This window comes from Cucumis melo, chromosome 7 (genome assembly GCF_025177605.1).
Source record: "Cucumis melo cultivar AY chromosome 7, USDA_Cmelo_AY_1.0, whole genome shotgun sequence".
Lineage (NCBI taxonomy): Eukaryota > Viridiplantae > Streptophyta > Magnoliopsida > Cucurbitales > Cucurbitaceae > Cucumis > Cucumis melo.
Window position 1 is genome coordinate 24,904,762 of NC_066863.1, and position 15,033 is coordinate 24,919,794.

A 15,033-nucleotide genomic window follows, 5' to 3' on the forward strand; every position below is an offset into this window, starting at 1 on the left:
GACTTCTAAAATATTATTCAACGATTGTGCAATAGATGTTCCAAATACGTTATAACTATACTTCAAATATCGCTAAATAACTATTTTTCATACAAATTTACTCACGATAACGGTGATTACATCGTATAAGATTTCCAAGGAAAGTGATGTTAGCATATATTTTGGGTTTTAAAAAGTTAGGGGTGTGTTGAAGATGTTTCTTAAGCATAGGATATTTCCGTCCTTCGATAATTATTCATTGAAATAAAAGGTTTGCTCTTATAAACGAAACTTTAAAATGTGTTATTCCTCTAATTGATTTTAAATTACTTTAAGACTCAAGGTAATCCGTTGGCCCCAATTGGGCCGATATGAGATAGAGTTTGGGCCGGTTCCTTTAGCATTCAATTACATCGCTCCATGTCATCAACATATTTCCGATTCAGTCGACTTCAACCGGCCACGGTCACGGCCACCTAGCTCCGCCATTGCGTCGTCCCGCATGAAGAGCTCGTTCTGTGGCTCACTCGCTCCGTGTTCTCTTGCGAGTGCAACTACAAAGTGGTTTTCCTCGACTCACTGAGTCATGAAGTGCCAGAGCGTAGCGTGCATATGGTCCGGCACGCCTCTGTCGCACAGAGTCACCGCCACAGCCGTGCTGAGCCAACCTCCGACTCTCTACACCGGTGGATCTGATGGCTCAATCATCTGGTGGAAAATTTCAATATCCGATTCCAGCACGGTAACTCGAGTAGCTATTAGCTATAAACTCGGCGTTCGATTATAATCTTTAGCTGGTCATCTTTAGAAAGACGATTTTAACTCATTAGTTTGTCTAGATAGATCGGTCAACAGTTTTTTTGTTCGTAATCTTCGCTGCATTTTATTTCTCTAGTTCGACATTATAATTCAGCTTATACTGGTAAGCTCGTGAATGTTCGTGTAATTCTTCGGCGACTGTTCTATGTCTGTTTTTCTAATTTGTTCCCCGAATGATATATTTTCTCCGTGGATTGATTGTAAATCATGTAGCTCGATAATCACTTCTCCTTTCGATAGGAAATTGAACCGGTTGCTGTATTGTGTGGCCATGCTGCGACAATTGCGGATCTTGGAATTTGTTACCCTGTTATTTCAGGGACGGGTAAGACAGATATTTCAAGTAATGCCGAGGTGAACTCCACTTCAGAAATTTGTGGTGCTCTAGTAAGTGCGTGTTCTGATGGTGTGCTGTGCATTTGGAGCAGGAGAAGTGGACATTGCAGGCGCAGAAGAAAACTACCTGCTTGGGTTGGGAGTCCGTCCGTGGTGCGTACGATTCCGTCAAAACCAAGATATGTATGCGTTGGATGCTATTTTATTGATAGTATTCATTCGTCTGATAATCACTCAGTTGATTCTGCTGAAAGGATTGATGTTTCAGCTGATAGAGAACATCAGCATAAAAAGCATTCCAAATGTTCCGTCGTTATTGTTGATACATATACTCTTACCATCGTTGAAACTGTTGTGCATGGAAATTTGTCTATTGGCTCCTTGAGGTATATGGCCATAGTCTCACCTCTAACTGGTGAGGGAAATGATTCAGCAGCTATAGTTGATTCATTTGGTCGGCTGCAGATGATTTCGTTATCTAAGGAATCTGACCAAGAAGTGGATCAGGTGAGCTTGCACAATAGTTCTCAAGTGGGTATTCCTGTCTGGGCTGAGGTATTGAGTGAGAGAGGCCAGGTTGTGTCAGTTGCGATCCAACACAATGTCATTGCCTTTTTGTTGCCTGATCATTGTGTGTTTAAGCTTTTACTCAGTGGTCTGGTGGTTGGAGAGCTTCCTTTTACAGACAGTATCTTTGGCATTAGCGAGTTTACCTCTCAAGCTCATGTTTCTGGAGCAATGTTTCTTGATGGTCGAGATGAATTGAATATCAGGAAAAACCAGGAGTGCCATGAAACATTTGATGAAATATTTGCCGTGTGGAATTCTGTAGGTCATGCAGTTATCTACTCGATATCAATTACAAATAAGATATTTGAATACAGACCACTTTACGAAATTCCTGCATCTTGTAATTCCTCAAATATGGGATTGTCAATATCTTTCGTTCAACTAAATCAACATTTCATTCGCGTTGAATCACTTAGCTCTCAAATTGAAGAGCCTTTTCACTGGACTTCTAATATCACAGTCTGGCCACTTCAAGAAAAACATCTTACTCATGGAAAATTGCTGAAATGCAGAATGGTTGGTGAATCTAGTTCATTGACAGAATGGATTCAAGATTCTACTTTTCACGATGAACTTGTAGGGAAATATGTCGTTGGATCTGGGTTGAAATCTGTTTCTAGTTCTGAAAGTGTAAATGATTTATATTTTGGTGACTGTAACAATTTTGTACAGAAAGGACAAATTATATCTTCTTCTATGGTTATTTCTGATAGTTTATCTACTCCTTATGCAGTTGTCTATGGCTACTCTAGTGGTGATGTACAAATTTTAAAACTCGATTTGTTCCAAGGGTTGTCTTCTCATAGAGGAAGTCCACACTGTGAAGTGAATGATGTACCACAACTATATCTTTCAGGTCACACGGGACCTGTACTATGTTTGGCGGTTCATCGGTTGGTGAGCAAAAATAACGAACAATTTCTATTATCTGGAAGTATGGATTGCACCATTCGAATTTGGGATCTTGAATCTGGGAATCTTGTTATGGTAATGCACCACCATGTGGCTCCTGTGAGGCAAATTATTCTTCCTCCTGCTCATACCGACCATCCTTGGAGCGATTGTTTTCTTTCAGTTGGTGAGGATTCTTGTGTTGCTCTTGCCTCCTTAGAGACTTTAAAGGTGGAGAGAATGTTTCCTGGACATCGCAACTATCCTGAAAAAGTTGTGTGGGATAGTGTAAGAGGTTATATAGCATGCATGTGCAGTAACCATTCCAGTACTTCTGATACTGTTGATATATTGTATATTTGGGATATTAAAACGGGTGCTCGCGAGCGAATTATTCCTGGGACAGCATCTCAGTCTGTATTCGATAATTTTTGTAAAGGAATTGGCAAGAACTTTTCTGGTTCTATTCTGAATGGAAATACCTCTGCTTCATCTCTACTCTTTACAACATTTGAAGATGGGAGTCTTTCTGATTCTCTTTCAAGCAATGGTAAGTCAACTAATACATTAAAGGCAATGGCAGATTTAAGTAATAAGGTAGAATCGCAGACGTCCAATGGACATGGTAGAAGTCGAAAGTCTGCCAAATCATTTCTAAACTCGCTCTATAATTTTGAGAGTGGAAGGCATCCTATCAAGTGCTCTTGTCCATTCCCTGGGATTGCTACAATGAGCTTTGACCTTACAGCATTAATGGCTTTCAATCAGAAGTTCAAGTCATTAGCAAATAAAACTAATCTTCAAGATACTGCAGTTCTGAAGGATCAGCAAGCTAGAATGTCAAGTCCCAGTGCCAGGGATAAGAAAATGGACGATTCTTTGGTCCATGAAATTTCAACTGGTTATAATGAAGAGCCTAGCTGGATATCTTTGTATGAAGAGTGTTTAATTCGGTTCAGCTTGTCCTTTTTGCATGTATGGGGTGTTGACAGCGATCTTGACGATTTGCTAGTAACTGACATGAAATTGAAAAAACCAGAGAGCTTTATTGTGGCTTCTGGTTTGCAGGGGGATAAAGGTTCATTAACAGTGTCATTTCCTGGAATGAGAGCTGTTCTTGAGGTAGTCTGGATGATATTTGTTGAATAATGGGGCGTTTGTACGTTTGTTCCCTGCTATATTTCTTCTGACACTTGAAATTCAATTTCAGCTTTGGAAGTCATCCGCAGAGTTTTGTGCTATGAGGTCACTCATGATTCTGTCTCTGGCTCAGCACATGATTAGCTTGTTTCACTCAGGTTCATCTGCCAGCAGGTTAAAGAAATTACAGCATAAGCAGTCTAGTAATTAATCTTTTATGAGCAAAATTTGTGCCCCAAATTTAAAATTAGTCATTGCAACCCTGAACTTGGAAGTTATTTACCTTATATTGCTATTTGTTGGTTTAATTACTACTTTACCTAATAAAAATAGTACTACGAAAGTGCATTCAATCTTTAATATAATGATAAGAAGCGTTGCTAATAACTACATTCAAAGTACTATGAAAAGGAGTTCTCTGAGAGGGAAACTCTCTGTTCCTAGAGCTGACTGTAAGATATAATACTCTAATTGAATGCCATCTATTCACATGCTTGCCTTCTAAGTACTCCTTTCCCCAATACTAGCATACTGATACTGTTATTAAAGAATGCACTAGTTAGCAGAAAGCACTCACCTACATAGTTTGCCTACCTACTTTTCTCCTTGTGCATGTGAAATGGATCAATGAGTTAAATTGTTCCAAATATTAAGAAAATTAAAATGCCAGAAGCATCCATTTTGCAACTCCATATATAACTTTTCTACACTGTACGAGTTTCCTCCTATCATGTATGTCTTCGATTGAGTTTTTGAAAATGTTGCATGTAAAATGAATATCCCATGAAATTCTCTCCTCAGGTTTTATAAACTCACATGGAGCGTCTAGATTTATTCATATTTCATTTTCTCTTTCTTTGTAGTGCGCTGGCAGCTTTCTATATGAGGAATTTTGTGGACAAAGTTCCAGATATAAAGCCTCCTTTACTTCAGGTACATCTTTGCTTACTTTTCTCAATTCATAGGTTGACCAAGATACTTCATGACCTACTCCATCCTTATAATTAGAAAAAGGTATTTAGTTACTTTTGCATGACATTGCTGGTAGATCCGTACACCCATGTAGTTGAATTGGTATACTTGTTCATTTGGTTAATTTTTTACTTCTTTTCCCAGTTAAAATATTTGGAGACCACTTTATATCAATAACATACTGTGCAACTGAAAATTATGTTCTTGGGGTGACATGCATTTTTTTTTCCCCTGAAACAGCAACTTTCATTCAAGCAATAAAAATCTAATACCAACTTCCTGCCGACTACATAAAATGGTCCCAGTATGTGTTAATTACAAAACAATTATTTAGGCTACCTATTGGGAGCACTTTGTTTTGCTAACTCGAAACCCTTTCCTTCCTAAATATTCTCCTATTCACAACCACATAGTCCTTTTTAACCAAAATTCCTGTGAATCATCTTCAGTGAGCAGCTGATCCAATTTTCCTAGCATTCTTTAAATAACAACCTCTTAAATCACCAATTCACCTAAAAGCTTAAGCTGATAGGTGAAGATAAATATAATATCCAACACTTCCCTTTATTTATGGGCTTGAAATATGAAGACAGACCAAACAAGTGGAAATTAACATGTTGGGAGGAAACAATGTTGCAGGGGCTTGAACCCAGGACGTCCTGAAGTAATCTGCTCTAGTACCATCTTAAATCACTTGCTAAAGGTGATAGGTGAGGATAAATTTAATATAATATCCAACACGACCCAACACATGTTGAATAATCTAAATAAACTCCAGAATATCATAAACTATGGGACAACTCTAACACATTCTCTTAAGGATCAGGCTCCATGTAGAAACATGCTTCGTTATGTAATCGTATTCTCCCAATCATTGTTCCACCTGCCCTACTATTTCCCAATTAACCAAGTGAGACCCTCCTCCCTCGTCGATCCCCTCTCACAAAAAGTTCCTTATAGCTCTCTCAAGGGGCTTACTAACAGACACCTAACTTCGTGTAAGCACACATAGGTCTCATTTATCACAAAGTCAATGATACCTCTTTCATGAAACTTATTGCACAATTTCCAAAGCTTGTCTTTAATGCACTCCCAATTATATTAAAAAAGGCAATAGTAATTTCATCAAGTCCTGTGGACCTGTTCCTATCAGAGCCAAAATCCTCTTGACGAATTTCAGTTTGGGTAAAAGTGGTTTCCAAACCTTCTCCCTCTCTTTCCTAAATGGGACTCAATTCTAAATCATTCACAAACAATCAATCTAGAGGTCAAAGGAGGGGAATAAAGCAATTGTTTCTGATCTGTCTTTGTATTCTTCCATTTTTCTCAATGAAAGCAGCTTTTTCTATTAAAAAAAAAAAGAAAAAAAGAAAAAAGAAAGAACAGGGATATAAAAATTGGATAAAAAAAAGAAGAAGAATTATCACCCCCCTCCTTTGACCATTTTGATTTTGGTCTGGGATTCTGACATTACAATTAGTAATGTTCTTGTTTTACGTAATTCTGATCTCTCTTTGTAGCAAAAAGTTGACCAAGAAATATAGGATGTAAATATCAAGCCTGAAGACAACTGACAAAGAAACAATTAATTTATTATAACTGTAAATCTGTTTCGATAATTTAAACATTTATCATGATTGTTTATATATTTTTCAGCTTTTAGTGAGCTTCTGGCAAGATGAAAGTGAACATGTACGTATGGCTGCTCGTTCTTTGTTCCATTGTGCAGCTTCACGTTCAATTCCACTACCACTAAGAGGTGGAAAATCCACCGAGCATGGAAGTTCGAGTGAAATTGGAGATATTGACACTGAACTTGATGGCTTGAGTATGAATGAGAAGTCTGATTACGGAATATCATCAGACTGCTTTCCTAAAAGCGAAGAGGTTTCTCAGGTTGAGGAACTCAACATACACACCTGGTTAGAATCTTATGAAATGCATGATTGGATTTCTTGCGTAGGGGGAACGAGTCAAGATGCAATGACTTCTCATATTATAGTTGCAGCAGCACTAGCCATTTGGTATCGCAGTCTTGTGAAGAAAAGCCTTTCGATGCTCGTTGTCCATTCATTAGTGAAGTTGGTAAAGTCCATGAATGAGAAATACAGTTCCACCGCTGCAGAGCTCCTTGCTGAAGGTATGGAAAGCACATGGAAGACTTGTCTGGGCAATGAGATTCCTCATCTCATTGAAGATGTGTTACTCCAGCTGGAATATATGAGTGGTCTGTCTCCAAATCAGTTAGTTCAAAATTCATCCCTTTCAGTGGGCATTCGGGAAACCTTGGTTGAAGTTCTTCTCCCAAGTCTAGCCATGGCTGACATACCAGGATTCTTGACCGTAATAGAAAGCCAAATCTGGTCTACTGCATCTGATTCACCTGTTCATCTGGTGTCACTTAAGACACTGATCAGGGTTGTACGTGGTTCTCCTAGAAACCTGGCGCCATATCTTGACAAGGTTGGTTCTATATTTATATTATTAATTGCATTGAGACCATGATTTTTCTTTGCATTTTCACGAAAATTTGTACATACTGGGATTAGCATGAAGGACACTTCCGCTGTAAGTTACTGTTTTGGTTTCTTAAGGTGACCTGAATGACTTTGGTCACTCCAAAGCATCACACTCTATAGACAAATAAAATCCATTTCCCCAACAAGAAATAGATGATGCTGAAGCACACTATGAAAGTGGGGGGGAGGGGGGGGGGGGGGGGAGGTGGAAGAGCAGGCCTTCCAAATTTCAATGTTAAACTCAACACTAATTTGTTAGGAATATAGGAATTTGTTTATCGCAGATGGTAGTTTAAAGACAATGTACTTTGTTTGACCTTATTGTACCTAGCTACTTTTGGCTCCACAATTCTTGCCATTGAGATCTCATCTCATTCAGTAATGCAGGCTGTTAACTTTATTTTGCAAATCATGGACCCCAGCAACTCAGTCATGCGCAAAATTTGTTATCAGAGTTCAATGGCTGCTCTAAAGGAAGTGGTGCATGTCTTTCCAATGGTAGCGTTAAATGATTCTTGGACCAGATTGGCAGTTGGTGATGTAATTGGAGAGCTTAACAGTGCTAGCATTCGTGTGTATGATTTACAAAGGTCAGAGCTAATATGTATATTTTTTATTTGGGTTTAATTTGACATTGATCCAGGACACTCATATAGGCCTACGACATACATGCGTTTTAGTATCAATTTGTTTAATAATAAAAATAAGGTGCCACCTCTACTTTCTATTAACCATCTTGGGATGGCCTAGTAGTAAAAAGGGGGATATAGTCTCAATAACTAATTAATAGGTCATGGGTTCAATCCATGGTGACTATCTACCTAGGAATTAATTTCCTACAAGTTTACTTGACACCAAAATGTTGTAGAATCAGGTGAGTTGTTCCGTGAGATTAGTCAAGATGGGCATAAGCTGGCTTAGACATTCATGGATATAAAAAAAAACATCAACTTTCTATTTGTAGTTAATGAAAATTAATGGAGGGACCAAAATGGAACCAAATACAATCCTCAAGGATCAAATTGTTGAAAGTGAAAATTCAGGGATCCAAATAGGGGTGTTCATTAGTAGGCTAGAGTTAGTTCTGGGTGAAACTTGATCCCGGCCACCAACATGTTGGTTTTAGCAGGTCAGTAATAGAAGGTTTCAAGATGCTTCATCAAATTCATTGACCGAATACATGGTTGATTGGTCAATCTTGTAAGCTTTGGTGGTTTGGGGATGCTAAAGAGTGAGATGAGGGAAACGTTGAGAGGAAGGAAAAAATCTAGAGAAGGAGACAAAAGAGAAAGGAAGAAGAAAGAAGGGTATACTTATTTATCTAATTTTGATAGAAACAACTTTCATTGAGAAAAAATGAAAAAATATGAGGGCATGCAAAAAGAAAAAAAAAAAAAAAAGAAAACCAAGACAAAAAAAACCCCTAAGGAAAGGGTTTTCAACTAAATAACATATTGCACAGGCATGATTACAAAAAGTTTTCGGAACCGAAAGCCCAATGAGCAACATAAAACCTCACCTGGTCACCTTGTGTTGGGCTCATGGCCTAGTTTGGTCTTCTTAGTGGCTTAGTTTGGTCTTCTTGGTGGGTACGAGACCATCTTCCTTTTCTGAAGCTCATAGGGAGGGCTCTCTACGTTTTTTGCCACCCATAGCAATCCATCACTGCCACTCTGGACGATATCTAGTCATTCAAAGATTATAGATGACATTTGTTGGAAAGTTGTAAATCTATATTTTGTTTTAAACAAAAAAAATAGATTCCGTTGAACACTAAAAGTTTTTAGTACTAAACATAAAATCAAAATTTATGTATAAACTAAAAGTCTAAATTACAAAATGTTGTGAGAACAGCCTATGCAAAAAAAGAAGTCAAAATTAAGAGGAATGTTCTGCGAATAACCTTTGTTATGTACTGTCCTATAACCCAGAGAAAGTTAACTTCTGGTGATTTATGCTCATATCTGACTGGTTTATCATATAGTTTATAATGTATTGCTGATTGCACCATTATGGCATTATTTGTTTCAGATAAATAATAAATGATATATAATTCTGTTTCTAATCAAATAAAGATAGTAACAATTTTTGCCTGGTGCAGGATGCAAGAACTGACCAGATTGCATGAATATATTAACTTTTATTTCTCTCTTTTTTTGGACACAGTGTTACAAAGATTAAGGTTTTGGATGCAACTGGACCTCCTGGACTTCCAAGTTTGCTTCCAGCAGGTTCAGAAATGGCATTAAGGATCTCAATATCAGCTTTGAGCTTTTCTCCTGATGGCGAGGTATGTGTTGTTCCATTGGGAAACTCATGATCCTCTAGAGATTTGATTTCATTGTGGAAAATAAAATTTATTCCAGTAATTGATCGACTGTATTTTCCTTGAATTGATCCTTGATATCATTTTGGACTTGAGAATTTTCTTCTGGTAGTTACACACGCGAAGTGTAAATTGTTTTTAATTTGCAATCTGAACTATAAATTTGTCTTTTAACTGGTTCCTTTTGATTGAAGGGTTAAGTAAAAGTTAACCAGGCTAAGGCAAACCCTTCTTATTTCAAATATAGAAACTGAGTAAGATCCTGATCCCGGATTAAGAAATTCAATCTATTATGGACAGCGACTACGACTAGTTTCTCTTCTATTTTTTCTTGTAAGACTTAACTTTTGATGTTGAATGACCCCACAAATTAACATTTGATTAGAAGTTGTCAGACTTTGTTTTTATTTAGAATCACAGGTAATTCTTGATGAACGAACACATCCTAAAGATTTTGGATTGTAGAACATACACAGAAGTTGTTTAGTTTCATATCATAGGTATTTTTTCTTTAGGAGTATAGAAGCCTTTTTGCGACAGAAAATAAGAACTAGAAGAAATCGACGTAGAGATTTACGTGGTTTACTAATAGTGTGTTAACTATGTTCATGATAGAGGAAATGAGCAATTTTATTATTAGGGGAGAATATCAAATGATATAGATACAAATATGCCAATGGGATTTGAGGGTTTATATATAGCACCCCTCTAAACCCTATGCCCAAATTCGTAAAACATATCATGTATATACTATTTTGGGACCTTGGGCTTGGTCATTTAGAGCATCAGATAACATATTCAAGGGAATCCAACAAGCCCGAGTGCAATTTACTAGTTATTATTTATTTTTATGAGAAATCATATTTTCATGAAGATAAAAGATGAAAGAACAGAAGGGAGGTAAAAAAAAAAAAAAATCCAAAATAGCCGCCAAGTTAAAGCTGAAAAAAGCTTTAGTCAATCGAGATAAGACCTAACAACTAGTACAAAAATCCTAATTATAGATTACATCACAAAACAACTGTCATATGTTTGAGGCTCTTGTGACTCAGGTCAACTGAAGAGAGCAGCAAGGTGAACGGAGGTGCCTGCTTTTAATTGGCCGAGTAAATCATGTTCTTATTTTGTATTCATGCCTTTATGGGTGGTCACAATACGGTCTTCTATATATAATTTTAAAGGAAGTAGAACTAATGCATGGCGTATTTTCCTATTTTACGAGTATATCTATATTGTTACTCCTCTTATTATGACATCTTGTGTTCTATTATTGGAGTGTGCTTAAAGTTGGACCGCTGGATATTTTACAGGGGGTAGTTGCCTTTTCTGAACATGGCTTAATGATTCGATGGTGGTCAGTGGGATCTGTATGGTGGGAGAAGCTAAGCCGCAACTTTGTTCCTGTTCAATGCACCAAAGTGATATTTGTTCCTCCATGGGAAGGATTCTCGCCCAATTCTTCGAGGTTAAGTATTATGGCAAGTGCAACGGAACGTCATACGCAAGCAGTAGATGTGCAGGTAATTTCTTCCCTTTGGCGGTTTTCAAATAATATCTAAATTATGTAAATTCCTTAACTCAGTTTCTCTTTACCTCAGGTTTAATTGAACTATGCTTGAGTTTTGTTCTATTAAGACTTCTTTTTCTCTAGCTATCTCGTCTATTATTTGGGAAATGCACTCGTTCTTCCTTGCAAATTGTTAGATCATATAGAATCTTCTTTCTACTTCGTAGTTACACTTCTTTTTGTTGGTGTCTTTCCGGGTTTCTTTGCCGATACTTTCTGGGAAGGTTAATCCCTTTATATAATAAATAATAGATCTGTTCAGTTTGTTAAATTTTCCTTTTTCAGCCATTTACATTTGAAATAACGGGCACCTTATAAAGGGAATTGATGTTCTTTGGCAGGACAATGTGAGGGCTTTGAGTCATGCAGACATTTTGAAGATTTTGATTCATAGTCTCGACCTTTCTTATCGGCTAGAATGGATTGACGAACGGAAAGTAAAACTCACACGACATGGCAATGAGTTGGGAACTTTTCAAATATAAGCATACTTTTGTGCAATACCAATTGATCAAAGAATCATCCTAGAATATTCAGACTAGGAAGTTTCTTGTGGCCATCACGAACTTCCCGGTTGCGTGCTTATCGATAACTCGAGACTTCCGGACTGTGGTTCTGAATTGCTAGCTGGCCAATGCTCAACTTAAAGAAGTAACAAGCATACATCTTCATTTGATGTTGTTGCTTTGAGGAAGGAGTGAACAAAAAAGAAAATGATATATACGCATATTTTTTGATCTGCTCAAGTTATCAATTCATTCTTCTTCATGACAGTTTTCGATCTTCTCCTCGTGAGTTACCGAGCTCAAATCTGCTTTCGTGGAGTCTCCACGGGTAGTTATTGCTATATTCGCATAGCCTTTCTTATCTCTTTTGTATTTCATTTGATTTATATGTTTTTAGCAGTTTGTTTATAGAAGTGGCATATAGTGCTCTTATTTTTTTCGTGAAACCCAGCCTTGCCATGTTAGATAGAAGTTCACAGTCGTGTTGGATAGATTGTAGATAATATGCTCAATTCTTAAGTTTTCATTTTTGAAACTTTCATTCCACTTTTTTACAAATGGCACGTAATGTATATCTATTTCCCCTTTTTTACAACTACAATGGGAGGAGTGATTCAAATCTCAAACTTATTTATTGGGTAAGTATGTTTTATGTCGGTTGAGTTACAGTTTCGTTAATTTTTTTCAATTTGTAATATTATCAAGTATGTTAAGTTGAATTTGTCAATTTTTCAATTCGACCTATTGTGTTGAACATGAAAAATGAAGAATGAGAAAGAGAGTTCCTGCTTGCAGTTGGTTTTCATATATCATGGTTTTGATAACAGAAAAAGAAAAAAAGTTAACATTGTTTTTATAATTTCAATGTGTACATTACAAACAAACAGGCTTTAGAGGCCATTAATCAGAGAAGAAAGTGATTGCTTTCCCACACCTTAACACTAGTAGGGTTTTCCAGTGGCATTGGAGAAGAAAGATTGAGCAGAAATACATACACAGCAAAAAAGTTGATGAAAATTGAAAAGGAATTAAATTCTAAATGCCTGAAAGGAATTGCAATTGCTTGAGAAGAGGGGTTAGAGTTTCCATTAATTTCTCAGATGGATGATTGTGAATCCCTTCATATGTTGTAACAACTATTGTTGGATCCTTTGAATGCCTTTGAATTTGTTTCTTAACATTGCATGTGTGATGTGTACACCTGTAATAGCTCCTAAACAAACAGACAACGAAATAATCATATAATAAATTCCATTTATTCAAACCTTCTTTAAAACCTTTGACGTATGTTTTACTTTGAAATTTCCTCGCAAAATATTTTTTGTCGTTCAAATCAAAATTTACGACCACTTATGTGTATAATAATAGTTAGAATGCGTTTAATGTGTTATCAAAATATAAGTTGGATTGCAAATTTGATTCTTATGATTTTAAAAGTATAAAATCTGCAGTCTCCATTGTAGTTGGGGCTATTTTATGAGTGTATTCTTTAAGAACCAATCTCAAATTTCAAGAGAAAGAAAATGAAACATTTCAAAGATTGTAGTATAAACATTCTCATGTGAGTGATACTGTAAATGTGGTTACATGTGTCCTTTAGCTTATTTTAGTGAAATAGCGTGATTCACAAAATGAAACATCTTAAGTTGGTACTACCATCCTCCAATATGTAAAAGAAAAAAAAAAGTTATCAACAATTTTATTTTATTTCTCGTACTAAAAAGAAGTTATTTATGAGGACTCAAATATTAATTTGTTTCACTGGGAAGTTCATGGACAAATTACTTAATGAAAATAATATCTTTTTAGTTAAATTAATGATAATAAAAATGAAAAAGGAAAATTACTAGAAGATATGTACGTACTCATGACCTCCTAACTATTATGTTTTCTCAATGTGTATATAACTATACATCAAATTAGGAGAGATCCAATATGGATTTTTTTTTTATAAAAAAAAAAATAAAAAATAAAAATCATTAAAAGCAGTACGAGTAATTTCGTCTCATATATTGTAAAACTTAAAACAAAATTATCATGAGAGATGGAAAACTTAAATATATACATAAGTTGATCTTCTGTATGAGCATGTCTCCTTCTCCATACTAGTGAAATATTGTCTATATATTTATATATCTAAACAATACTAATATTTCTTTATATATTTCTTGATCCTCTCAATTCCGAGATAAGTAAATAAGTACATGTATTTAAGATTATTAAAACCACTTGAATCTATCAATTCGATTGAACATAAAGACACAAATTATGTCAATATCAAAAGTTTATATGATTACGATCTCTCACTTCACAATAATTGTACTTAAACAAAATTCAAAGTCTTATTTAAATTAAACCCTTCATGATCAACATATAACAGTAATATAATTAATAAAATTTAAAACAAATAAATAAGAACAATAAATAAATAAATAAATAAATAAAAACATACCTAGGATGGTTGCTATGTTTGACAGCCTTCTGACCATATTTCCTCCATCTATAGCCATCATCAAGAACATCCTCAACACTTCTTGTTTGAAAAGCAATTCTTGGAGAAGCCATTGCACTTCTTCTTTTACCCATCACCATTCTCCCTTTATACTTAATATTATTGTTGTTATTATGATTATTCCCTCCACTAATAACAATATCACCCTCTTTTACTCCTCCAATAACAACATTATTATTATAATTATCATAATTACTATCTCCCATTGGATAATAATTATTATCATCCTCACTTCCACAAATTCCCTTCTCTACCATCTCCAAATTGTTATTACTCAAACAAGAACTAGAAAATAGCCCATCCCAATCAATAATCTCACAATTATTCATCATTGACGATGAACTAGTAGTTCCCATTTGATTAATATTGTCATCACCCATTATTGTTTAGGGTTTCACCAAACAAACTCAAACTCAAATTCAAATCTTATATATGTTCTTTCAAAATTAATTGAAAGTGTTGTTTGTTTTAGGGCAGGGCAGTTGAACAAGATTAGTTGGTAAGTGTTTGTTGGGGTTTTTTAAACTTAGTTTCTAACTTTCAAGTTATTTCTTAAATTTGGCCATGCATTTATAATTCTTTTTTTTTTTTTTGCTTCTCTCTCTCTAGATCTTTTTCATTTATATATGTGATGGCTTGTGATTTAAGGATGTTGATAATGTTGTTAAACTGCCTAGGGAGGAAAAGGGGTTGTGGGTAGTTTTGAAAAATTAAACCTTTTTTGGTTTCAATCCTTACAAGTAATTTCAAGAACTTTTGGGAGGTTTTTATTCTTCATTGTTGGTCAAAAGCCCATCTTATCCAATCAGTTTTCTTAATTGATTTAGGTTTCTTTTATATGTTTTTAATAAATGCACAATTTAATTTGTTTGCTTCCATTTTGATGTCTTTTATGT

General features: G+C 35.6%; 2 protein-coding genes across 4 annotated transcripts; one reads left to right on the forward strand and one right to left on the reverse strand.

Moving 5' to 3' along the window:
• The first annotated feature begins 376 nt into the window (after nucleotides 1-376).
• On the forward strand, nucleotides 377-12,183 carry LOC103493139 (uncharacterized). Of its 3 annotated transcripts, XM_008453780.3 has the most exons (10): nucleotides 385-721; nucleotides 1,039-1,152; nucleotides 1,227-3,717; nucleotides 3,806-3,909; nucleotides 4,599-4,668; nucleotides 6,364-7,170; nucleotides 7,614-7,816; nucleotides 9,393-9,516; nucleotides 10,863-11,072; nucleotides 11,461-12,183. In XM_008453780.3, the coding sequence occupies exons 1-10, from the start codon at nucleotides 675-677 to the stop codon at nucleotides 11,602-11,604; spliced, it is 4,314 nt and encodes a 1,437-aa protein (XP_008452002.2). In that variant the 5' UTR covers nucleotides 385-674; the 3' UTR covers nucleotides 11,605-12,183. The 3 variants fall into 3 exon arrangements, with proteins under 3 accessions (XP_008452003.2, XP_008452002.2, XP_008452001.2); XM_008453779.3 differs by having other exon boundaries at nucleotides 1,039-3,717; XM_008453781.3 differs by lacking the exons at nucleotides 9,393-9,516; nucleotides 10,863-11,072; nucleotides 11,461-12,183 and having other exon boundaries at nucleotides 377-721; nucleotides 1,039-3,717; nucleotides 7,606-7,747.
• A 263-nt stretch (nucleotides 12,184-12,446) lies between these two features.
• LOC103493140 (probable WRKY transcription factor 43) lies at nucleotides 12,447-14,536 on the reverse strand. Its single transcript, XM_008453782.3, has 2 exons — nucleotides 14,078-14,536; nucleotides 12,447-12,838 (listed from the first exon to the last, which is right to left on the reverse strand). The coding sequence occupies exons 1-2, from the start codon at nucleotides 14,515-14,517 to the stop codon at nucleotides 12,661-12,663; spliced, it is 618 nt and encodes a 205-aa protein (XP_008452004.2). The 5' UTR covers nucleotides 14,518-14,536; the 3' UTR covers nucleotides 12,447-12,660.
• Nucleotides 14,537-15,033: the final 497 nt, after the last annotated feature.

Excerpts from the sequence above, each read along its gene's own strand:
- LOC103493139 (XM_008453779.3), top strand. The coding sequence starts at position 566 with ATGAAGTGCCAGAGCGTAGCGTGCATATGGTCCGGCACGCCTCTGTCG. Across the intron at positions 7,171-7,613 it reads TGGCGCCATATCTTGACAAG|GCTGTTAACTTTATTTTGCA; the intron begins GTTGGTTCTATA and ends TCAGTAATGCAG. Across the intron at positions 11,073-11,460 it reads CGCAAGCAGTAGATGTGCAG|GACAATGTGAGGGCTTTGAG; the intron begins GTAATTTCTTCC and ends GTTCTTTGGCAG.
- LOC103493140 (XM_008453782.3), bottom strand. The coding sequence starts at position 14,517 with ATGGGTGATGACAATATTAATCAAATGGGAACTACTAGTTCATCGTCA. Across the intron at positions 12,839-14,077 it reads AAACATAGCAACCATCCTAG|GAGCTATTACAGGTGTACAC; the intron begins GTATGTTTTTAT and ends CTGTTTGTTTAG.